Raw genomic sequence first — 25,844 nt, 5'->3', positions numbered from 1 at the left:
CGATTGGACAAAATGGAACTACATGGAGTCAAGGACATCGAGTAAAACAGATACCAATCGCTAAAACAGAAAAAAAGAGAGAAAGGGCTCATGGATAGTCACTCCTTTGAGTAAATGGCATGCTCAGGGGAGTGGGGAGGTACGGCGACCCATAGGAAGGTGTTGGGGCTTGGCTCTTCACTTACTTCACCTTGAAAGAATCTGAACTCTAATTTCAAAGCTTCATTCGGAGGCTCACTGAAGATGTTACAAAACGTCTGAAAACAAACCTTCTTTAAATGTAAGGTTAAAAAAAAAAGAAATGAAGGGGACTCCTGACTTCCTCTACATCCAGCCTCACAACCAGCACCTGTGGCTTGATGGGACAAAAGACAACAGATTTCACACCCACAGACAATAGTGACAGCAGCTGCACTGACTGGTTAACTGGTTATTCCCAAAATCAAAACACTGAGGATACTGGGAATCCGAAATAAAAATGCTGAGTTTTCCCATCACTTTCTCTTCAGACAGATATCAATAATATCAGATTTCATAAGTTATTCACTTTGAATGGTTTGCAATTTCATGACAGAAAGGAAGCTAGAAGATGGCTAATGAACAGTGCCACCTGGATAAAGAGCCCATGTGATTCATGTTTGAGAGGAGAGCTTTGAGAAAGGAAAAGTCCATGGCATTAGCTTCAAGGGTTTCGAAGATAACAAACTCAGATACAAATCAGTCTGCAGTTGAAGACAGAAAGCTAACCCTATGCCTGACACAGAGAAGAGACTGACCTCTGATGTGCACAAGGAAGAACACTGGCTTGGGCCATGTTTGAAGAGACTGAGTTCATGAGTATTTAAAAATAGCTTGAAGATTCATTGAACCTCCTGTGTAACCCTTAGTGAAAGTCAGTTCTGAAATTAGTGAGTTTACCTAGCTGGTGAAGGATATAGGAAGGAAGCCATCAGGATGAAGGTCAAAGATGTCTACTCAAGAGAGAGTGCTAATAAAGTGTAACTACAACAGGAGTTAGTGGGCAACCTCTTTTCTGTAATCTATTTTGCAGACAATGTGTGTTTCCACGTTTGGAGAATGTTGCTTTTAATTTGGCCGGTCAAAAAGGTTTAAAACATGAAACATTGTCACATAACCTGTTCAGTCACTGGAAATTCACAGACATTTTGGCAACAATAATGAGACGACTATGTACATCTTGGAAAGTAATAATCCCAAGGAGAAAAAGAAGCAATCGATTTTTTTAAAAAAAGAAATAGAATATATGAGCAATGATATATCAAAACTGTTTAGAGCTTTGGTTAAACCACAACATCGATTGCTACGTGACAAATAACAATCTCACCACCAAAATACCAGGCAATAACCATCTATCCTAGATGTTCAATGGCATCACCATCTCATTCTCTCATGGACATTCTGGAAGTTATTATTACAATGAAATCAATTTTCAAGCATTTGTTTGTGTTGCATTAGCTAGAAGTTTGGAACAGCTAAGCACAGACTATTACAAAAGTGACATTTGATTCCACCTACTGACGTAGGCTGGACACTCTGGGAATGTCAGTGAGTTAGCAGCAGACTGAGGCTCTAGCCAGCTCAAGTGCTGCTGTTATGCCAGTTCAGTATCATTGAGGTTTAGGGAAGACCACTGAGATATTGTTTGGTAGCTCCAAGCTGCAGGACTGGTGGGCTCAAGGAAACAATGGAGCACATCATTTTCACGAAGTGGAAAGGAAGCGTTTGACTAGAGGGTTGCCAGGTGGGCAAAAATGCCCAAAATAGTGCTAGCGGTGCCTCTGAGCACTCTCAGGAATCCTGGAGAACTCTGACTCTGAAGAAAGCATTCAACTCCCAGGATGTGAGTGGTTATTGAGGCAGTCCAAATCATAGTTTGCAGCACGTTTGAGATTAGGATTTCAAAAGTGAAGCCAGGCAGCATCAGGAGGGACAGGTAGGAGGCCGGGGGAACACACCTCACCAGGCAGCATCAGGAGGGACAGGTAGGAGGCCGGGGGAACACACCTCACCAGGCAGCATCAGGAGGGACAGGCAGGAGGCTGGGAGAACACACCTCACCAGGCAGCATCAGGAGGGACAGGTAGGAGGCTGGGAGAACACACCTCACCAGGCACATCATGAGGGACAGGTAGGAGGCTGGGAGAACACACCTCACCAGGCACATCAGGAGGGACAGGTAGGAGGCCGGGGGAACACACCTCACCAGGCAGCATCAGGAGGGACAGGTAGGAGGCCGGGGGAACACACCTCACCAGGCAGCATCAGGAGGGACAGGTAGGAGGCTGGGAGAACACACCTCACCAGGCACATCATGAGGGACAGGTAGGAGGCTGGGAGAACACACCTCACCAGGCACATCAGGAGGGACAGGTAGGAGGCCGGGGGAACACACCTCACCAGGCAGCATCAGGAGGGACAGGCAGGAGGCTGGGAGAACACACCTCACCAGGCAGCATCAGGAGGGACAGGTAGGAGGCTGGGAGAACACACCTCACCAGGCACATCATGAGGGACAGGTAGGAGGCTGGGAGAACACACCTCACCAGGCACATCAGGAGGGACAGGTAGGAGGCCGGGGGAACACACCTCACCAGGCAGCATCAGGAGGGACAGGTAGGAGGCTGGGAGAACACACCTCACCAGGCAGCATCAGGAGGGACAGGTAGGAGGCCGGGGGAACACACCTCACCAGGCAGCATCAGAAGGGACAGGTAGGAGGCTGGGGGAACACACCTCACCAGGCACATCAGGAGGGACAGGCAGGAGGCTGGGAGAACACAGCAAGGCAGGCAGCATCAGCAGGGTCAGGCAGGAGGTTGGAGGAACACAGCAAGCCAGGAGAGGCTGGTAGGAGGCTGGGGGAACACACCTCATCAGGCATCAGGAGGGACAGGTAGGAGGCCTGGGGAACACAGCAAGGCAGGCAGCATCAGGAGGCTGGAGAAATATAGCAAGTCAGGCAGCATCAGGAGGGACAGGCAGGAGGCTGGGAGAACACAATAGGGGAGGCAGCACCAGGAGAGGGAAGAAGTCGACATTTCGGGTGTAACCCTTCTTCAGGGCTGGGGATGGATGTGGGAGGAGCTGCAGATAAAGGGGGAGGTGGGGGGCAGGGTGGTGAAGTCAGGCAGAGGGTATGACCTGGTTGGTCAATGGGAGAGATGGATCCGGTTGGTGGCAGGGAGCAGTGGAAGTGAGGGGGAGGGACTGGGTAGGGAGTCAGGGGTGCGAAATTTGAAATTGTTTGAAATTGGAGAACTCAATGGTGAGTCCTCCGGGTTGTTGGGTGTCCAGGCAGAAGAGAAGTTGTTCCTCCAATAGGAGCTGTGGTTTGTTACGACAACAGAGGAGGCCAAGGATGGCCGTGTTGGAAAGGGAGTGGTTGGGGGAATTGAAAATGGGCGGTGACTGGGAGGGCCAAACGGCCCCTGTGGACTACAAAAAATATATTTCATACCATTTATGAAACCCCACCATAAGGCACTATAGTTTCAACAGAACAACTTACATTTATATAACATTGTTAACATTACAAAATGATCTAAGGTGTTTCACAGGAGTGTTACCAACAAATTTTGACTGAGCTGCATAAGGAGACAGCATGACGGACGATCAAAAGCCTGATTAAAGGTAAAAAAATCCCAGGTAAGTTGCAAATTAAGACACTTTGAGATGGGGCATGGACAAGCTTAGAATACTCCTTGTCCTCCAATCTACAGAGTAGACCATTCTTACCTCTTGGCAGCTGCTGGTGACTTGGCAACAATAATTGCATTTCTATAATCGTGAATCTGTCGAGAAAAAACATACAACTTTAAAAATTCTGAAGGAGGTGTGAATTATTGAATTTACTTCATCATCTATCTGGGCCTGTTTTAAAGACTGTTTCCATGCCAGCATCAAAGGCTGTGACAGAACTCCACGCGACGCATCATACAATTAACAACAGATTAGAAAGATCATGCTTGGGCTTAAATAAAATACTAGATCACAAAATATTTCATGTTAAAACAGTAGCTCATAAGAGCCCACTTCCTGTCACCAGTAACAGCAGTAGGAATCTTACTTTATCCTAGAAATGTAGTTGGACAGCAAGGTCACTACACCTATCGACATCACTAGTTAGGTCAAAATAAATAGGTGTCTATTGGGAAAAAAGAATTCTGTAAGCACAGGAGGTGCTGGACTCTGAGCTGAGTGGCCTCCTACAGTACCCCAAAGATTCTTCATTAATCCAGAAAAAAACGAGAAAATTTTATGTTCTTGCAATAGTTCAATTTTACACAAAAATTATTAATTATATAGAAACAATTAGCAAGGTCAGAATATGCTTACATTTGTTCCAAATTACACACCACTGTCTCAATTGACCATTTCATTCACCCTCATTTTTAGCTTTCTGTTTTCAGAGGCAAAGACTAAGAAAGGCTCTGTACATTCCCATGCTTTCTTTTGAAGAAACAAATATTGAACGGGAATATACGAACAGGAACAGGGCTAGGCAATTCAAACCCTCTAATTTACTTTGCCTCATCATAAGATTATACCCTAACCTGACTGAAGCCACTTTCCCACCTAGCCCTGATAATCTTCCATCACCCCACCTCTTGCTTAACAATCATCTATTTACCTCAGTGGACTCTGCTTCCACTGCCTGTTCAGGAAGGGTTCCAAAGACTCCGGTACCTCAAAAATATTTCAGCTGATCTTGGTTTTAAGTGGGCTAACTGATTTTTATACAATGACTCTTAGTTCTAGATTCTTTCAGAAATGAAAACATCTGCAGGTCCCTCAGGATTTTATATGTTTCAATCAAGTTGTCTCCTACTCTGTTACAGTCCATAAGATCCAAACATAACCGGTCTAAACTTTCCTTACAAGGCAACCTATCCACTGCAGGCAGCAGTTTGGTAAAACCTCTCTGATCAGCTTCCACCTGAAGCACCTTTCCTCAACAGGGAGGCCAAGACATTATTACAATAAAACAAAGAACTGTGGATGCCAGAGATCTGAAACAAAAAACTGGAAGTGGAGACACTCAGCAAGTCTGACAGCATCTGTGGAGGGAAGAAACAAGTTAACATCGAGTCTACTGACCCTTCATTGGAATTCTGAAGAAAGGGTACTCAGCTCGGAATATTAACTGCTTTCCTCTTCACTGTACAGAGTCCTTCATGTATGGCCTTGTCCTCCCGAACTGAATGCAGTAAGTGAAGGCATTCCAATTCAGGGAATGCAGTAGATGAGGCAGTATATGGAGTCCAAAGATGAACTTTAAAAGATTCCAATGTATGGTTCAAAGTCATTCTTTTAGGAGGGGGGCCGGGGGGATTTTCTTTCTCTCTCAGATTATTGTAGTAACTTTGAAATTCTCTGCCTCCAAATGGTGACAAAGGAGTCGTTAAACATTGTTCAGATGGCAGCGGATAGATTCTTGTTAGGTATGGGAATTAAGTGTTTGGAGATAGATGGGAGTGCGGATTTTGGAACACTAACAGATCAGCCACAATCTTAACAAATGACAGAGCAAGCTCGAGGGGACAAATGGCCTCCTCTTGCCCTAATTCACACGTATAGAATGCACAAAACAATCTAATAGTGAATTTGAGTTTCACATGGTTTTATCATAGAATAACATACGTATTACGGTGTAAAAGGAGGCCACTGTGCCAATCATGACTGCACCACTCATTAAATGAGCATCGTTACGTAATGCCAATCTCCTCCTCCCCTCAAATTCCTGCACTACATTGCCATCTGAAAAACCGCACAATGCTCCCCCAAATGCCTCAACTGAACCAACCTCACCACATTTCACAGCAGTTCACTCCAGATCCAGCAGGGATTAGAATTGTTAGCTGGTTGCTTTGGACTAGTGCAGGTGTGATGGGCCAAAGGCTCCTTTTTTGTGCAGCAGAGCTCTCTGACTAATTGCCGAGAGAATGCTTTTTTACTCCCTCACTTCATTCTTGAACCTCTTGGAGGTCACATTAAACCTAGACCTCCTCCTTCCTTTTACAGGGAGCATCAGTTTTTCCCTATTTACACTGCCCAGCCCACACGATTTTGAAATGGTCTATTATATCTCATCTTAGTATTCCCTTCTCCAAGAAGCACAGTCCCAAATTCTGCAATCTATCCCCATAGCTAAAGCTTTTCATCCTTGGAACCATTCTCGTAAACTGCTTCTGCACACTCTCCGATGCATTCACATCTTTCCTCTGATGTGTTGCCCAGAACGGTGTACAATACTGCAGCTGAGGTCAGACAGGTGCCTTGCACAGGGTCCAATATCACCTTCTTGCCCTTATTATAGAGTCATTGCCATAGAGACATACAACACAGAGCAAGACCCTTCGGTCCAACACATCCATGCAGACCTGATATCCTAAATGAACCTAGTTCCATTTGCCAGCATTTGGCCCATACCCCTCTAAACCTTTTCTATTTGTATATCCATCCAGATGCCTTATAAATGTTATAATTGTACCATCCTCCATTACTCTGCTGGCAGTTCATTCCATATGTGTATTACCCACTGAGAAAAATGTACTCTTTAGGTCCCTTTGCCACCTCAACTTAAACCTATCCCCTCTATTTTAGGACTCCCCAGCCCTGGGGAAAAGATCTTGACTATTCACTTTATCCATGCCCCTCATGATTTTATAAACACCTACAAGATCACCCCTCAACCCCCAACAGCCCACAGAAAATAGCCCCAGCCCATTCGGCCTCTCCCTGTAGCTGAAACCCTTGGATCCTAGGAACATCCTTGCAAATCTTTTATTGACCTCTCACTCAATGCACTAACCAATAAAAGCAAGCATACCAAACACCACCTTCATTATTTTGTCTACCACTTTCAAGGAACTAGGAACCTGCATTTCAAGGTCTCTGTTTGGCAAATCTCCCAGGACCTTACCGTTGTGTACAAACCCTGCCCTGATTTGCTCTGATAAAATGCAGCACCTCACATTACCTCAATTAAACTCCATCTGACAATCCTCAGTCCACTGTACTTGGAAGTAAACATCTTTGTTGTATACTGCGCACTTTACTTACTGCTCCCTCTACATGTTTTGCCATCTTCAATGATCTGGGCAAATATACACACATAGGTCCCTCTGTTTATGCAGCTCCTTTCAACTGTGCCCACTTCTATATTGCAGTTCATTATCTTTCCTATCAAAGTGCATCACCTCACACTTCACTCTGCATTGAACCTCATCTGCCACCTATCCACCCACTTCACCAATTCTTGGAATTGTACACTGATCTCCTCACAGCTGACAATTCTTTCAAGTTTCACATCACCTGCAAACTCTGAAATTGCCCCTTGCAAGGCAAGATCTAGATCATTACTATATATTGGGAAAAGCAAGAATTCCAATACCAACAGCTGGGAAACTCTAAAACGTCACTCAGTGTGAAAGGATCACTATCTGTTACATTGCTTATCTATCACATAGCCATCTGTATTTTATATTTGAGAACTGCCATGGGATTTAGTTTTGCTGCTTTGGCCGTGCAGCTCAATCTCACCATCTCATACCATGGTTTTCACTTGATTTTTTTTGAACCTTTCCACTCCACCGGTCAGGTACTGGGTGTATCAGGATTCATGGATGGCTTCTCCTCATTGATAATGGGGTAACATCTGTGCTGGAGTTTGTTGCTGCGTTACAGTAAGTTGCTACTAAGTGAGCTTCGGTAGCCTTGAGGTACCTTGGTTTTCTGCACAAGACAGTTCTGTGTCATGAGTGACTCTACCAAATAGCTATTATTCTGAAATCTTTGTTGGAATCAGTTTGATTTGTTGCAAATATAGGCCAGTGAACATACTGCATTTGGCATGACAATCACTTTGATGAATTGAGGAGCCATTCCTATGGATCCTCCCTGAGAGGAGGCCAGTGGTTGATGCCTATTCTCATTCTGCCTCTGGTCTTTCAGGGTTGATTCCATCATCGTGCAGTTTGGTATCAGTTTTCACTAAAACAGAGTTCCCGCAACATACCAGTCATTTGGCAAGTTAGCAGATAACATTAGCAAGAAACCAGCTTTTTAAAACCGTAAGAGGTAGGGACAGGAATAGGCCATTCAATTCCTTGAGCCTGCTCAGTCATTCAAAAGGATCATAGCTGATCCAACATTTCTCACATCCACTCTCCTGCCTCTTCCCATGAATAAATGCTTTACTGATCAAGAATATGCTCATGGTATTCCAGGTGTGATCTCACTAGCATCTCATACAGTTGCAGTCAGATTTCCCTACCCTTAAACTCCAATCCCCATGAAAGGAGGGCCAACATTGCATTCACCTTCCTGTTTACCTGGGTGCTAGCTTTCTGGGTTTCATGTGCAAGTTCCACCAAGTCCCTTTGTGTTGCAGCTTTCTGCAGTTTCCCTTCACACCGGAAGGCAAGACCTACATCTGGGGGAAAGGCAATTACAATACGATTAGGCAAGATTTAGGATGCATAAGATGGGGAAGGAAACTGCAGGGAATGGGCACAACAGAAATATGGAGCTTATTCAAGGAGCAGCTACCATGTGTCCTTGATGCACCTGTCCGACAGGGAGGACGTTGTCGAGCACAGGAGCCATGGTTTACAAAGGAAGCAGAATCTCTTGTCCAGAGGACAAAGGTGGCTCATGTTAGGGTGATTGAGCAGTACAAAGTAGACAGGAAAGATCTAAAGAGAGAGCTAAGTCGAGCGAGGATGAGACATGAGAAGCTGTTTGCGAATAGGATCAGGGAAAACCCTAAAGCTTTCTATCGGTATACAAGGGATAAAAAAATGACTAGAGTAAGATTAGGGCCAATCAAGGACAGTAGTGGAAGTTGTGCGTGGAGTCAGAGGAGATGGGGAAGCGCTAAATGAATATTTTTTGTCAGTATTCACACAGAAAAGACAACGTTGTCGGGAGAATACTAAGATACAGGTTACTAAACTAGATGGGATTGAGGTTCATAAGATAGTGGTGTTAGCAATTCTGGAAAGTGTGAAAATAGATAGATCCCCTAGGCTGGATGGCATTTATCCTAGGATTCTCTGGGGAGCCAGGGAGGAGATTGCAGAGCCTTTGACTTTGATCTTTATGTCATCATTGTCTACAGGAATAGTACCAGAAGACTGGAGGATAAGACTGGGGAGGAGAGCCAACCCTGGAAATTATAGATCAGTGAGCCTTACTTCAGTTGTGGGTAAACTGTTGGAAAAGATTAGAAGAGGTGGGATTTAAAAGGCTAAATGTGCTATCGTAAGGACAGACTGACTGGCAGAGGGGGTGGGGTGGCCCTGTTGGTAAGGCATGATATTCAGTCCCTTGCGTGGAGGGACCAAGAATCGGGGGATGTAGAGTCAGTATGGATAGAGCTGAGAAATTCTAAGGGTAGAAAGACCCTAATGGGAGTTATCTACAGGCCCTCAAACAGTAGCCTGGATGTAGTGTGCAAGTTGAATAAGGAGCTGAAATTGGCCTGTCGCAAAGATGTTACTGCAGTTGTTATAGGGGATTTCAACATGCAGGTAGACTGGGGAGAATCAGGATGGTACTGGACCCCAAGAAAAGGAGTTTGTGGAGTGCCTCCGAGATGGATTCTTACAACAATTTGTGCTGGAGCATACCAGGGAGAAAGCAATTCTGGAACTGGTGTTATGCAACGAACCGGATTTGATCAGGGACCTCAAAGTAAAGGAGCCATTAGGAGGTAGTGACCACAATACAATAAGCTTCAATCTGCAGTTTGAAAGGGAGGGAGTAGAATCGGAAGCGACAATATTTCAGTTGAATAAGGGGAACTAAGGAGCTATGAGGGAGGAGCTGGCCAAAGTTCAATGGTGTAACACCCTAGCAGGGATGGCAGTGGAACAACAATGGCAGGTATTTCCGGGTATAAGGCAGAAGATGCAGGATCAGTTCATTCTAAAAAGGAAGATAGACCCCAAGGGGAGGCAGGGATGGCCATGGCTGACGAGGGAAGTTAAGGACAATATAAAGATAAAAGGGATAAAATATAACATTGCAAAGATGAGTGGGAAATCGGAGGACTGGGAAGCTTTTAAAGAACAGAGGATAACTAATAAGGAAATACGCAAGTAAAAAATAAGGTACGAGGATAAACTGGTCAAAAAAATGGAGGATAGCAAAGGCTTTTTTAGGGATGTGAAAAGAAAAAAAATGGTTAAGACCAAAATTGGGCACTTGAAGGCAGAAACAGAGGAATATATTACGGGGAACAAAGAAATGGCAGAAGAGTTGAATTGGTACTTTAGACCTGTCTTCACTGAGGAAGACACGAGCAATCTCCCAGATGTAATAGTGGCTGAAGGACCTGAACTGAAGGGAATTTATATTAGGCAGGAAATGGTGTTGGAGAGACTGTTAGGTCTGAAGGCTGATAAGTCCCTGGGACCTGATCATCTGCATCCCAGGGTACTGAAGGACGTGGCTCTAGAAATTGTAGATGCATTGATCATTTTCCAATGTTCTATAGATTCAGGATCAGTTCCTGCGGGTTGGAGGGTGGCTAATGTTGTCCTACTTTTTAAGAAAGTGGAAGGAGAGAGAAAATAGAATTATAGACCAGTTAGTCTGACCTCAGTGGTGGGAAAAAATGCTGGAGTCAATCATAAAGGACGAAATTACGACACATCTGGATAGCAGTGACAGGATAGGTCAGAGGCAGCATAGATTTATGAAGGGGAAATGATGCCTGACTAATCTGAAATTTTTTGAGGATGTAACTCTGAAGATGGACAAGGGAGATCCAGTGGATGTGGTGTACCTGGGACTTTCAGAAAGCCTTTGATAAAGTCCCACATAGGAGGTTAGTGAGCAAAATTAGGGCATATGGTATTAGGGGCAAAATTCTGACATGGATTGAAAATTGGTTGGCTGACAGGAAACATAGTAGTGATAAACAGCTCCCTTTTGGAATGGCAGGCAGTGACCAGTGGGATACCACAGGGATCCGTGCTGGGACCGCAGCTTTTTACAATATATGTTAATGATATAGATGAAGGTATTAAAAGTAATATTAGTAAATTTGCCAATGACACCAAACTGGGTGGCAGGGTGAAATGTGAGGAGAATACAGGGTGACCTGCACAGGCTTGGTGAATGGACGGATGCATGGCAGATGCAGTTTAATGTGGATAAATGTATGGATATCCACTTTGGTGGCAAGAACAGGAAGGCAGATTACTACCTAAATGGAGTCAAGTTAGATAAAAGGGCAGTACAGAGAGATCTGGGTGTTCTTGTACACCAGTCAATGCAAGCAAGCATGCAGGTACAGCAGGTAGTGAAGAAGGCTAATAGCATGCTGGCCTTCATAACAAGAGGAATTGAATATTGAAGCAAAGAGGTTCTTCTGCAGCTATACAGGGCCCTGGTGAGACCACATCTGGAGGACTGTGTGCTGCTTCTGTCTCCAAATTGGAGGAAAGACATTCTGGCTATTGAGGGAGTGCAGCGTAGGTTCACGAGGTCAATTCCCGGAATGGCGGGACTATCTTACGCTGAAAGATTGGAGCAACTGGGCTTGTATACCCTCGAGTTTAGAAGGCTGAGAGGAGATCTGATTGAGACGTATAAGATTATTAAAGGATTGGACACTCTGGAGGCAGGAAGCATGTTTCCGCTGATGGGTGAGTCTCTAACCAGAGGACACAGCTTAAAAATAAGAGGTAGGCCACTTAGAACAGAGTTGAGGAGAAACTTCTTCACCCAGAGAGTGGTGGGTGTGTGGAATGCTCTGCCCCAAAGGGCAGTGGAAGCCCAGTCTCTGGATACTTTCAAGAAAGAGTTGGATAAAGCTCTTAAGGATAGTGGAATCAAGGGTTATGGAGATAAGGCAGGAACAGGATACTGATTGACAATGATCAGCCATGATCATAATGAATGGTGGTGCAGGCTCGAAGGGCAAAATGGCCTACTCCTGCACCTATTCCTATAGAGATGATTATAGACAATAAGTTGATTAGCGATAGTCAACATGATTTTGTGAAGAGGAGGTCGTGCCTCACAAACTTATTGGGTATTTTGAGGAGGTGACTAAACAGGTAGATGAGTGTAAAGCCATTGGTGCATATGGATTTCAATAAGGCATTTGATAAGACTCTCCATGGCAGGCTACTGCACAAAATATGGAGGAATGGGATTAAGGGGGATTCAGGGCTTGGATCAGAAATTGGCTAGCTGAAAGACGACAGAGGTTGAGGTTGATGGGAAATGCTCATCCAGTGATATTTGTCATTTTTATAAACAGGAGAAAGTGAGGTCTGCAGATGCTGGAGATCAGAGCTGAAAATGTGTTGCTGGAAAAGCGCAGCAGGTCAGGCAGCATCCAAGGAGCAGGAGAATCAACCTTTCCAGCATAAGCCCTTCATCAGGAAGCAGCCTCATTCCTGATGAAGGGCTTTTCCAGCACCACACTCTTCAACTCTGATCTCCAGCATCTGCACACCTCACTTTCTCACAGCATAGGGAAGGCCTTGGAAGCTTGGAGGTGGTCTCCGATGGGCGCAGAATATCCAAACAGGCCACCAGTCCCAAACCCCTCACCCCAACCCTCCTGTACCTCACCATGCCCACAGTGGAAGAAGGATCAATGGCAGTAACTGGAGACCCTTCACTGTCTTCAACTGACCCCAGATAAATAGCTGAAAATGTGTTGCTGGAAAAGCGCAGCAGGTCAGGCAGCATCCAAGGAACAGGAGAATCGACGTTTTGTGCACAAGCCGAGGAAGGGCTTATGCCCGAAACGTCGAATCTCCTGTTCCTTGGATGCTGCCTGACCTGCTGCGCTTTTCCAGCAACACATTTTCAGCATTTTTATAAACAACCTAGATGAGGGAGTAGAAGGACGGGTTAGTAAATTTGTAGACGACTCTAACGTCAGTACAGCTGAAGGATGTTGTAGGTTACAGAGAGGCATAGGCAAGTTGCAGAGCTGGGCTGGGGGCGGGGCACAAGGATGGAGTTTAATGCAGAAAAGTGTGAAATTATTCACTTTGGAAGGAATAACCAGAATGCTGAGTACTGGGAGAATGGTAAGATTGTTGGTAGTGTAGATGAGCAGAGATCTATGTCCATGTACATAGGTCCCACAAAAGGTGCCACCAAGGTTGGTAGGGTTGTTAAGTCTTATGGTGTGTTAGCTTTTATTAGTAGAGCGATTGAGTTTTGGAACCATGAGGTCACGCTGCGGCTGTACAGAACTCTGGTGCGGCCGTACTGACGCAGTTCTGGTCACCTCGTTATAGGAAGGATATAGAAGATTTGGAAAGGTTTCAGAAGAGATTTACGAGGATGTTGCCTGGTGTGGAGGGAAGGTCTTACAAGAAAAGGTTGAGGGACTTGAGGCTTTTTTGTTAGAGAGAAGGTGGTTGAGAGGTTACTTGGTTGAGACAAAAGTTAATCAGAGGGTTAGATAGGGTGGACTGTGAGAGCCTTTTTCCTCAGATGGTGATTGCTAGCACAAGGGGATAAAGCTGTACATTGAGGGGTGATAGATATCGGACAGATGTCAGAGGTAGTGTCTTTACTCAGAATAGTAGGGGCATGGAATGCACTGCCTGCAACAGTTGTAGACTCACTAACTTTACAGACACTTGAATGGTTAGGCATTTGGATGAAAATAGAATAGTGTAGGTTAGATAGGCTTCAGATTGTTTCACAGGTCGGCGCAGCAGAAGGCCGAAGGGCCTGGACAGCGCTGTAATATTCTATTTAAATAATACTCTGCTTGTTTGCTCTCCCAAAATGTTCAACTTTATCTTTTCCTACATTACACTCCATGAGACCCTGCATTAAACTGTATACTTTTTGTTCTGGAGGGAAAAACAGAGTGATGGCCAATTTATACTTTTGAGTACATACCTGCACATGTTCGGCACCAAAAACATGGATCACCAAATAAGGAAGGTCGATTTAGTTTAATTTTGGGAGTAACCAGAATAGAGTGGTAATTAAATCATGATTGATTCGTACAAGGCAGTGGTCAGACCAGCGTTCTGGGTGACTCACTTTGAAAAGGACATTCCAGGAACACTGATTCACCAGGAGGTGGTCAGAACAAAAAAAAATATAGTTATCATGCAAAACAAGAGTTCTGTACTAGAGTAAAGAAAGCAAATGGAAAACTTAGAAGAGGTTAAAAAGAGAAGTGATTGTTTTGTAGTCTGAGATAGGGAAACATTAAATTTTTCTGGTTGGGGAATCAGTGAAGAGCACTTATTAATGTAAAATTATCTAAGACCTAAGTTTGAAAGAAAGTTATGTTCAAGGTTGGTGTAAAGATTTGTAGCTCAGGTGCCGGTTGTATTTGTTGTGGGTATGTTCTCTGAGCCAGGAAGTTGGTTTGCAGACGTTCTGTCCCCTTTCCAGGGAGAAGCTCAGTGCTGTGGAGCCTCCTGGGAAGTGCTGTCTCCTGTGTCAGCTGGAATGGATTTGGTTTTGCTCCCCCTGGTTCAGATTGTTTGTTGCAGTGATCGGTATATTGGGTCTAGGTCAACATGACTATTGGAAGAGTCCATGGATGAGTGCCATGCTTCTAGTTCTCTGGCTGTTCTCTGTTTGGTTTGCCCTATTATTGTTGCGTTGTCCCAGTCAAATTTGATTAAAAGAACAAAGATCAAGAGCGCACACTGAATTATCAACACCATGCTCACAGGGACCAAATTTACGAGACAGGAGGAAATTAACAACCAACCCCCATTCCTAGATGTGATGGCAGAAAAAACACAAGACAGTAATGCACAACAAAAGTGTACAGAAAGGCCATACACACAGATCAGATCCGGAATTATCACAGCAACCACCCGAATGCACAAGAGAAGCTGCATTAGGACTCTGGTCACAACATATTGCAGCACTACCAAGCTATGAAGAGAAGGAAAAGAACGCCTCTACACAGTCTTTGTCAGGAACAGATATCCTACAACTTTATCCGCACAACAAGGACATGCCACGATCCAACACACGAACCACACTATATAAATAAAGTCTTGGAACAGACAGTCAGACTCCTCCAATTGCTCAGTAGGGTGTCTGATAACTAAATTTCTGTTTATATCAAAGACTCTGAACAAAAAAAAACTTATACTCAATAGGAAAAGAACTTGTAATTTAATAAGCTGAGTGGAATATACATATAATAGAACAATCCTGATATATTTCCATGTATACCACACTGAACAAATTTGGATTTTTGAAGCTCAGCTCCCTCATCTTAACTGTCATAGAGATGAACAGCATAGAAACAGACCCATGAGTCCAACCCGTCCATGCCGACCAGATGTCCCAACACAATCTAGTCCCACCTGCCAGCACCCGGCCCATATCCCTCCAAACGCCTCTTAAATGTTGCAATTGCTTCTTCAAAAAAAACTCAATCGAGTTTGAGAGACATGATTTCCCATGCACAAAGCCATGTTGACTAATCAGTCCTTGCCTTTCCAAATACATTTACAGGGTAAAAACAATGACTGCTGATGCTGGAAACCAGATTCTGGAGTAGAGTGGTGCTGGAAAAGCGCAGTTCAGGCAGCATCCGCGGAGCAGGAAAATCGATGTTTCAGGCAAAAGCCCTTCATCAGGAATACAGGCAGAGTGCCTGAAGGGTGGAGAGAGCGATCTCTAGGAAAAAACTGACCTAGTAAGGTAGTTGGAAGATGCTCATGTGTGAGTGAGAGAGAGAGAGCAAACATTATTCTGTAAATTACATTCATTGACTGAAGAGCTCAAGGGACACAGAGCCAGAGCCAGACAGGACAGAAGCTTGCGGAAAGATTAACTCTTTATGGTCTGAATTGAGTGAGCACTGGTTTGTCACAGATTGAATGTTTGCGTCTTGTATCCTGGAGCTCGAGATCCAGGAGGGTTATGAATTTAATTTGCATTCTGGGAATCTAAGACGATTTAAAAAAAATGCCATTTTGTAGGACAATGATACTGCTGGGCATGTTAGCTGAGCGAGGTTACCTCATGACCTTTCCCACATAGGTTAGACTAGTCCCTTGTCATGATGTACCGTGAAAAGAGGTTATCTAGCCAAAGCAATCGACCATTTGGATCCTGATGTGCATGTAGATTAATTAGTCAAGTGTACACACACCTGTCCGAGCTTCTCTTTCTCTGCAAACTTTTCTCATTTTATTGCTGCTTCTCTGATTAAGGACATGCGGCTTTTTTTTGTCATTTTAATACTAATTTCTGCATAAAGACAGCTTGTTTGCAGCAAAAAGGGGAGTAGCCTGAGAGAGCTCTTAGGGGCAAGAGCTGGTGCTGCTACTATAAGGTTTTAGAACCTTAGCTCTAGCCTGGCTTTTAGGCATCTATGTTATAGTGTAACTTCGATGCCATTGGTAAATAAAAGGTAATAATTTAAACTGAATTGTCTGTTCAGAGTTTTATATTCCAGACTACCAGAGTATGATCTCTGGGACAAACCGAGAGAGGCTACAGGTCAAGTCCATCGGGGATTCCCTCAGCCATCCAAAATAGGTACTTTAACAACCAGAACAAAAGACCCTGTACCCATAATGTGCAGGACAAACGTTGCAGAGACTGCACGAAACATTGTATAGGACAAACTGGCAGACAACGAGCCATCCACATTCATGAACACCAACTAGCCATGAAACCCCACGACCAGCTGTCCCTACTATCTATACACATGGATGACGAGGACCAAAATTCAACTGGGACAACACAACAATAATAGGACAAGCCAAACAGAGGACAGCCAGAGAACTCCTAGAACCATGGCACTCATCCACAGACTCCATCAATAATCATGTTGACCTAGACCCAACATATAGACCACTGCAACAAACAAACTGGAAGCTGCGGGAACAAACCCAAACATATTCCAGAAGAGACAGTACAGCACCGCTCCACAGGAGGCTCCTCAACACTGAGGATGTCTCTAGAAAGGGAACAAAACATCTGCAAACCAAATGCCCAGCTCGGTGGACACCCCCACAACAACTGCAAAGTTATGTTTCTATTCCCTTCATGCCAGTGCTTGACAAAGAGACAAAGGCTTGACAAAAGGACCTAGAAACAATCATCACGAAGGTGGCAGCATTGGGCAAACTAATGAAGCTAAGGGTGGACAAGTTTCCTGGCCCTGCGGCAGTTCCAGCAGATTGGAAAACAGCAAATGTGGCGCCACAGTTTAAAAAGGGAGGTGGACAAAAAAGATGGGGCATTATAGGCTGGCTAGCTTAACCTCTGGAGTGGGGAAGGTGCTCGAGTCATAGAGTCAGAGATGTACAGCACGGAAACAGACCCTTCGGTCCAACCCGTCCATGCCGACCAGATATCCCAACCCAATCTAGTCCCACCTGCCAGCACCCGGCCCATATCCCTCCAAACCCTTCCTATTCATATACCCATCCAAATGCCTCTTAAATGTTGCAATTGTACCAGCCCTCCACCACTTCCTTTAGGAGAAAGTGAGGACTGCAGATGCTGGAGATTCAGGGCTCATGCCCGAAGCGTCAATTCTCCTGCTCCTTGGATGCTGCCTGACCTGCTGCACTTTTCTAGCGACACATTTTCAGCTCCACCACTTCCGTTGGCAACTCATTCCATACACGTACCACCCTCTGCATGAAAAAGTTACCCCTTAGGTCTCTTTTATATCTTTCCCCACCTCACCCTAAACCTATGCCCTATAGTTCTGGACTCCAACACCCCAGGGAAAAGACTCCTATCAATGCCCCTCATGATTTCATAAACCTCTAGAAGGTCACCCCTTAGCCTCAGACTCTCCAGGGAAAACAGGCCCAGTCAGTTCAGTCTCTCCCTATAGCTCAGATCCTCCATCTGAGAAAGTCACAAACAGTTTACAGAGAGATACTGAGAAGGTGAGTTGGCAATAAGTTGACATGGAGCATAATGTGGAAAAATATGAAATTGTTTATTGTAGTAGAGATAATAAAAGAACAGCGTATCATTTAAAAGGTGAAAACTGTAGAAGGCTGCACTAGACAGGGACTGCAGGATAATTGTTCAGGAAACACAGGGACAAAGACAGAACAAGTAATAATATCTGAGAGTTGGCTTGGGGAAGTGACAGGGTGGAAAAGAGTGTGTTGGAATGTGAGAATGGGGGATTCCTTGTCGCACACAGAGCAGGGGAACAGAGTGAAGACACTGCTGAGCCAGGAGGTGAGGGGACTTTATGAATGCCTTCACTCATTTGGAGTAGGGGAACGGTTTCTCCCTGAGGTGACTTTGCCAATGTATTTACAGAACGGATGAGTAATTGAAACCCTTCCCACAGTCCCCAAATATCCACAGTTTCTTTTCAATGTCACATTGGTTTAGTTTCAAAAAGTCACATGTTAACCTGAAGTCCAGACCACACAGATTGTGTAAAGTTTCTCCTCCCTGTCAATGGTGCATCCCTCTTCCATGTTCTAAAATCTAACGCTACTCATTTTACAGTAAATGAAACATCTCTCACAGATCCTGGTGTGATGTTTGGTCTGTCTCTTAACTGCATGTCCCCAATTTATAAAACACGTTAGAATTGACCTAAAATGTTTTTAAAAATGAGAGATAAAGATTAAACTGAAAGCAACTTGTGAAATCAAGGGGCATTAATTTAGTAATGAGTGGGTTTGGCAATAAGGAATAGTGACCATAAAAGCTATCAGGTTGTTGTTAAATCACCAACAGATTCACTCGTGTTCATCAGGGATGGGAACCTGTCACCCAGTCAGCACCGTCACCAATGTGGAGGGAGAGGGCACTGGGCAGGGGCTGAGAACAGTCCATGGGCTTTTCACACAGTCACTGGGAGAGCTTACAGCCTCTGTATAGCAACCTGAAGGGGCTGCTTCTTTAGTACATAATCCACTCAATCAATACATAATCCACTCAATCAATACATAATCCACTCAATCAATACATAATCCACTCAATCAATACATAATCCACTCAATCAATACATAATCCACTCAATATAAATTAAACCAAAATCAGCAACCAAGTCCAAAACAATGGAATGGGACATGGGAAGCTTTCTAACTACAACAGAATGTGTTGCTCCGTATCTGTTAGGACACGGTGTCCTGAGGGTCCACTAGTTCTGGAAGGTATTAAGTCCACTGCTGGTCACCCCACTCACTTCCTTTCACTGGATAACCAGGCACGGAAAGATGGACAAAGAAGCAGGAAACCCTGGCAGGAAAATGAAGTGAAGGCCACAATTGGGTGAGCTACAATTGGGTGTTCAATGTCAAAGCAGGCTTGATGGGCCAAGAGGACACTCACATTCTCCTCTATCATTCAGTTAGTAACAAGCCTCTCACACGCTCTCCATTCAGGTCCTACAGATTAGTTTTAACCAAGTGAAGATCCTACAACATCCCTATGCCCTCCACAATGCACGATTATCAAGGAAGAAATAGCAAGGCATCTCGATAGAAATCGCCCCTTGGGCAGACGCAGCATGGGCTCATGAAGGGCAGGTCACGCTAAACAAATCTTTAGGAACTCTATGAAGACATTACAAACACAATGGACAACAGGGAACCGGTCGATGGGATGTATCTAGATTTCCAAAAGGCATTCAACAAGGTTCCGCACAAGAGGCTGCTGCATAAGGTAAAGATGCAAGGCGTTATGGGTGAAATATTAGCATGGACAGAGGATTGGTTAACTAATAGGAAGCAAAGAGTGGGGATACATGTGCGCTTTTCTGGCTGTTGGTATACCTCAGACCACAATTATTCAGTTTACATCGATGATTTGAAGTTGGGAACCATGTATAGTGTGTCAAAGCTTGCAGATGACATTAAGATGTGTGATAGTGCAAAGTTTCACAGTCCTCTGCACACTTTGCAAAGGGACATAGATGGTTTAAGTGAGTGGGCAAAGGTCTGCCAGATGGAGTACAATGTTAATAAATGTGACGTCATCCATTTTGGCAGGAATCGCAGTAAAAAGGACTACAATGTGAATGGTAAACAATCACAGCATGCTGCTGTGCAGAGGGACCTGGGTGTCCTTGTGCATGAGTCACAGAAGGTTGGTCTGCAGGTGCAACAGGTAATTACTCCACTTGCCCACCATCTCACTATAACCCTTAATCCCTTTACAACAAGGCAAATGGAATTTTGTCCTTCATTGCTAAAGGGATTGAGTTTAAAAGCAGGGAAGTTATGTTGCAGCTATACAGGGCACTGGTGAGGCCACACTTGGAGTACTGCATGTAGTTTTGGCCTCCTTACTTGAGAAGGGATATACTGGCAATGGAGGGGGTGCAGAGGAGGTTCACTAGGTTGATTCTGGAGTTGAGGGGGTTGGCTTATGAGGAGCGCCTGGGATTATATTCATTGGAATTTAGAAGAATGAGGGGTGAGTCTTATAGAAAAATATAAAATTATGAAGCGAATAGATAGGATAGAAGTAGAGAGGATGTTTCCACTGCCAGGTGGGAGGATAAGGGCAAGGGGGCATAGCCTCAAAGTTAGGGGGAGCAGATTTCGGACTGAGTCGAGAAGGAACCTCTTCACCCAGAGGGTTAGGAATCGATGGGATTCCCTGCCCAGAGAAATGGTTCCTCAGTAAACATTTTCAAAGCTAAGATAGATAAGTTTATGAACTGTAAAGGAATTAAGAATAATGGTGAGAGGGCAGGTGAGTGGAGCTGAGCCCACAAAAAGATCAGGCATGATCTTACCGAATGGGGGATTGGCTCAAAGGGCCAGACAGCCTACTCCTGCTCCTAGTTATGTTCCCGTAAAGTGGTTAAGAGATCTAGCTAAATATTTTTAAAAAGTAAAAAAAGAGGATGAGTCGGGGAGTCCAGAACTAGAGGGCATAGGTTTAGGGTGAAAGGGGAAAGATACAAGAGAGACCTAAGGGGCAACTTTTTCACTCAGAGGGTGGTAAGTGTATGGAATGAGCTGCCAGAGGATGTGGTGGAGGCTGGTACAACTGCACCATTTAAGAGGCATTTGGATGGGTATATGAATAGGAAGGGTTTGGAGGGATATGGGCGGGGTGCTGGCAGGTGGGACTAGATTGGGTTGGGATATCTGGTTGGCATGGACGGGTTGGACTGAAAGGTCAGTTTCCATGCTGTACATCTCTATGACTAATGATGAGAGACAGTGGGACAGTTAGGTTACTCCTGAGTTTCCCTTGTAAAGATGAAGACACAATTAGGAAAATGGTTATATTGCAAACACCAATTTGTGTCTAATCAAGTCTGAAACAGCTTATTAGCATCTCTGAATCTACTTGGAGAACCTCCCGAGGAAGCCCCGGGATTCCCACCAGTTGACAAGGTTTCACAATCTCACCTCGTCCTGGATGTACTGCAGGAGGAACGGTGATGCTCGAAGATTGTCAACAGGAATGTTGAAGAAGCCCTGGATCTCCTTCTGATGCAAGTCCATGGTGATGATGTGGGTTAAACCTGAGGACACAGTACACAAGTCTCATCAAACACTCAAAACAGATTCCAAACCAAGGCCACAAACGGACAGAGAAAACAGGAGAGCGAGGTTGTTCAGCCCTTCAATCCTGCTCCTTTATTAAATACAATCATGGCTGATCATCTCAGTTCCTTGTTCCTACAGCTTCGCTTCAGCGAAGGTTTATATCCAACCCCTCTTCAAAACCATACAATGTTTTGGTCTTGACTACTTACCTTTGTAGCAAATTTTAGAGGTTCACCACTCCTTGGGTAAAGAGATTTCTTCTCATCTCAATCCTAAATGGCCTCCCTCATATCCTTAGACTGTGACTCTTGGTTCTAGACACTCCAGATATTGGAACCATCCTTCCTGCATCTACTCTGTCAGGTCTTGTTAGACTTTTACAGGTTTCATAGACATCCATTTCATTCTTCTGAACTCCAGTGAACATAATGGTAACTGATTTAACCTGTCCTCACGTCAGTCCTGCCAAGTGAAGGATCAGTCCAGTAAACTTTGCTGCACTACCTCAGCAAGAGCATCCTTCCCCAGATAAGGAGGCCAATACTGCACACAGTACTCCACGTGTGGTCTCACCAGGCCCTGCATAATTGCAGCGAGACATCCCTGCTCCTGTATTCAAATCATCTCGCTACAAAAGCCATTTACTTTCTTAACTGCCTGCTGCAAGTGCATACTGACCTTCAGTGACTAGTGTACAAGGACCCCCAGGTCTCACGCCTCATTCTCCTCTCGCGATTTAAAACCAAGTAATAATCTGCTTTGCTGTTTTTGATCCCAAAGTGAATAACCTAACAGTTATTCACATTATGTCACATCTTGGGAGATATTACATTTAGTTCCCTCATCTAAATTAGTAATATATACCGTAATTAGTGAGGACAGAGCACAGATCTCTGCAGAATCCTATTAATCACTGTCTACCATTTGGAAAAAGATCAATTTGTTCTTATGTTTTATCTGCCAGCCAATTTCTATCCATCGTATTATACTACTCCAAATCCCCACGTGCTTTCATTTATTGAATTGAACTGAATTTATTGTCATGTGTACCAAGGCACAGTGAAAAGCTTTGTCTTGTGAGCAATACAGGCAGATCACAGTGAAATAGCATAGATAGTAAATAATAGGTAAACAGCAGCAAAATACAAAAACACAGGTACAGGCAAATATTAAGAGTTTGAGAGTCCATTCAGTATTCTAACAGTCAGATAGAAACTGTCTTGAAACCGGCTGGGGCGTGTTCAGACTTCTGTACCTTCACCCCGATGGTAGAGGTTGTAGAAAAACATTGCCAGGGTGGGATGGATCTTTGAGAATGCTGGCGGCCTTTCCTCGACAGCGGGCCTGGGAGATGGATTCTATCGATGGGAGGTTGGCCTTTGTGGTGTCCGGGCTGAGTTCCCCACTCTCTGTAACCCTCTCCGATCTGGAGTGCTACAGTTGCTGTACCTGATATTGATACATCCAGACAGAATGCTCTCGATGGCGCACCTATAAAAGTTGGTAAGGGTATTTGCTATCATGCCAAATTTCCTCACCGGCCTTTGTAACCAGTGCGTCCACATGAAAAGTCCAAGAAAGCTTGTTGTGGATGACCACTCCCAGGAGCTGGACACTCTCCACCCATTCAACCTCTGTGCTGTTAATGTGTCGGGGGCATAAGCTGAAATAAGTTTAAAGTCAATAATAAGTTCCTTGGTTTTGCCAGCATTGAGAACTAGGTTGTTCTCAGTGCACCATTTTTCAAGGTCTTCCATCTCCCATCTGTAGTTTGTTTCGGTGCCATTTGGAGATTTGACCGACTATGGTGGGGCCATTAGCGAATTTGCAAATGTCATTAGTCGGTATTTGATGGGTATACAGTGAGTACAGTAGGGGGCTGAGTACGCTCCCTTGGGGGGGTTCCAGTGTTGAGTGTCAGTGAGGATGAAATATTGCCCCCAATCTTCACTGATTATGGCCTGTGTGTCAGGAGACTAAGGATCCAGTTGCAGAGAGTGGGGCTTAGTCTGAGATCACTAAGTTTAGTAATCAATCTCGAGGGGATGGTAGTGTTGAAGGCTGAACTGTAGCCAAACAGTAGGATTCTTTCATAGCTGTTCTTGGTGTCAAGATGTTCTAGGGAAGCGAAGGGCAAGTGATATGGCATCTGACGTGGATCTGTTGGTCCGAGAAGCAAATTGCAGTGGGTCAAGAGTAGTGGGGAGGCTGGTGTTGATTAATGCCATGACCAGCCTTTCAAAGCATGTCATGCCCACTGAAGTTAGGGTCATTGTGCAGTAGTCATTGAGACATGCTGCATGAGCCTTCTTAGGCACAGGGATGATGCTCAGGCAGGGACAGTGGCCTGCTGCAGGGAGAGGTTGAAGATGTCAGAGAAGACTTCTGCCAGTTGTTCTGTGCATGGTCTGAGTGCACGGCCTGGTACTCCGTCTGGTCCCATTGCTTTCCTTAGATTCACATGAAGGAAAACTGATCTGATCTCTGATGCAATTACAAACAAAACAAATCCACCAGCTTCCTCTCATCAGCTCTACTAGTTACATCCTCAAAGAATGCCTGAGATTTGTCAAGTGTGATTTCCCTTTCCTAAATCCATGCTGACTGTCCAAACCTACCAGTAAACAAATTAACAGTCTCCGATACTGAAATAAAAACAAAGAATTGTGAATGCTGGAAATCTGAAACAAAAACCATGTAGAGAAACTCAGCAGAATTAATGTTGAATTCAGTGACTCTTCATTTTGGAGTTCTGACAAAGGATTATTAGACTCAAAACAATGACTCTGTTTTTCACTATACAAGTGCTGTCAGACCTGCTGAATTTCTCCAACACTTGCTGAAGAAATTCTTAAATACTTAACCCGCTTCAACATAACCCAAGCCCTTGGCTATCAGGCAGACCCTTCAAGCTAGCACTGGCTTTTCCTTGTGGTGAACGAGGAGATAATCGCAAATACATTTAATGAAAAAAGATGAGAGAGAAAGGCAAGAGCATCTGTTTCTAGGAGTCACTATCAGTCCCACCTCAATTGTTATCATCAAGGAATTTATAACTTTGCCAATTGAACATCAGTTACTATTCACGGTAAGTAGTAACATACCAAGAGCCACACAAACTCTGCTCCTCCCCTATATTGCTCACCTGCTTTAGCTAGCATGCATGCAAGTAGTTTACACACAATCGAGCCCCTTTTCCTCATCTTGCACTGCTTGCTGTAGGGGAAGTATGGAATTACACCAATGATGTTCCGAGCACATGATGTTTTGCAGGCATAGGCCATGACCAGCAGTTCCATTACAGCCGTATTAACATCTCTGCAAAAGAATGACACGTTAAACCTGCTCAAAGTCTTTTAGCGTTGACTCAACATTACCAGCACAGCCAGTGTCACAATCCCACTTAACCATTCATTTCCAAAAAGGTAAAGATACACCCCGAAAGGCAGTAGGAACAGAAGGTGGCTGTTCTGCCCCTTGAGCCTGCTACACCAATAAAGATCAGACATTCCTCATGTTTACGTTCTTCTCTGTAACCCTTGATTCTCCAACTTATCAAGAATCCATTTATCTCAGCCTTAAATATACAAAAGGACTCTGCCCCTACAGCTCCTCGTGGAATTCGAAAGACTTAACCCTCAGAAGAAATTCATCCTTATCTTAGTCTTAAATTGATGCCCCTTAATTCCGAGAGTATGCTCTGTTCCTAGATTCTACCCAAGAGGAAAACAGCCTCTCAGCATTGACCGAGTCAAGCCCCTTAAGAATCTATATTTCTCAATGAGATCACCTCTCATTCTTGTAAACTTCAAATACAGTTAACCTATTTAGCCTTTGTCAGGAGAATCCCTCCATACCTGGTGAACCTTCTCTGAACTGCAGTGCAAGATGAGGAAAAGGGGCTCTTTTAATGGGTGAACCAGCCCTGCTGACAGTACTCCAGCTGGGGTCTCCCCAGCCCCTTGTACAGTTGCAGTAAGACTTCCCTACTCTGATACTCCAATCCCCATGAAATAAGGACCAACATTCCACTCGCCTTCCTGATTACATGGGTGCTAGCTTTCCATGTTTCAGGCACAAGTCCCACCCAAATCCCTTTGTGTGGCAGCTTTCTGCAACTTTCTTCCATTTAAATACTGTTCTTTTGTCCTTCCTTCCTTCCAACATGAACAACATTTTCCCCACATTACACTCCATTGCCAACGTTTTGCCCACTCTACCAATCAGTATCACTATTTACAGATACAGTCTGCATCCATCTCAAGCTGCCTTTCCACCTGTTTTTGTGTCACCTTCAAATTTAGCTACAGTACATTCACGTCCTTTTCAAAGTCATTTATAAATTCT

General features: G+C 44.4%; 1 protein-coding gene across 2 annotated transcripts in view; it reads right to left on the bottom strand.

The window, feature by feature from the left end:
• LOC132827724 (phosphoribosyl pyrophosphate synthase-associated protein 1) overlaps positions 1-25,844 on the bottom strand; it is a 54,136-nt gene that overhangs the window by 13,335 nt on the left and 14,957 nt on the right. For both annotated transcript variants that reach the window (XM_060844412.1, XM_060844413.1), the window contains exons 5-7: positions 24,643-24,815; positions 21,357-21,472; positions 3,757-3,812 (exon numbers count right to left, since the gene is read on the bottom strand). In XM_060844412.1, coding sequence (XP_060700395.1) covers positions 3,757-3,812; positions 21,357-21,472; positions 24,643-24,815 — 345 coding nt within the window. The remainder of the gene's footprint in view (positions 1-3,756; positions 3,813-21,356; positions 21,473-24,642; positions 24,816-25,844) is intronic.

This window comes from Hemiscyllium ocellatum, chromosome 25 (genome assembly GCF_020745735.1).
Source record: "Hemiscyllium ocellatum isolate sHemOce1 chromosome 25, sHemOce1.pat.X.cur, whole genome shotgun sequence".
NCBI classification, from domain to species: Eukaryota; Metazoa; Chordata; class Chondrichthyes; order Orectolobiformes; family Hemiscylliidae; genus Hemiscyllium; species Hemiscyllium ocellatum.
The sequence above is the reverse complement of the archived record's forward strand: the minus strand, read 5'-3'. Positions and strand labels throughout refer to the sequence as shown.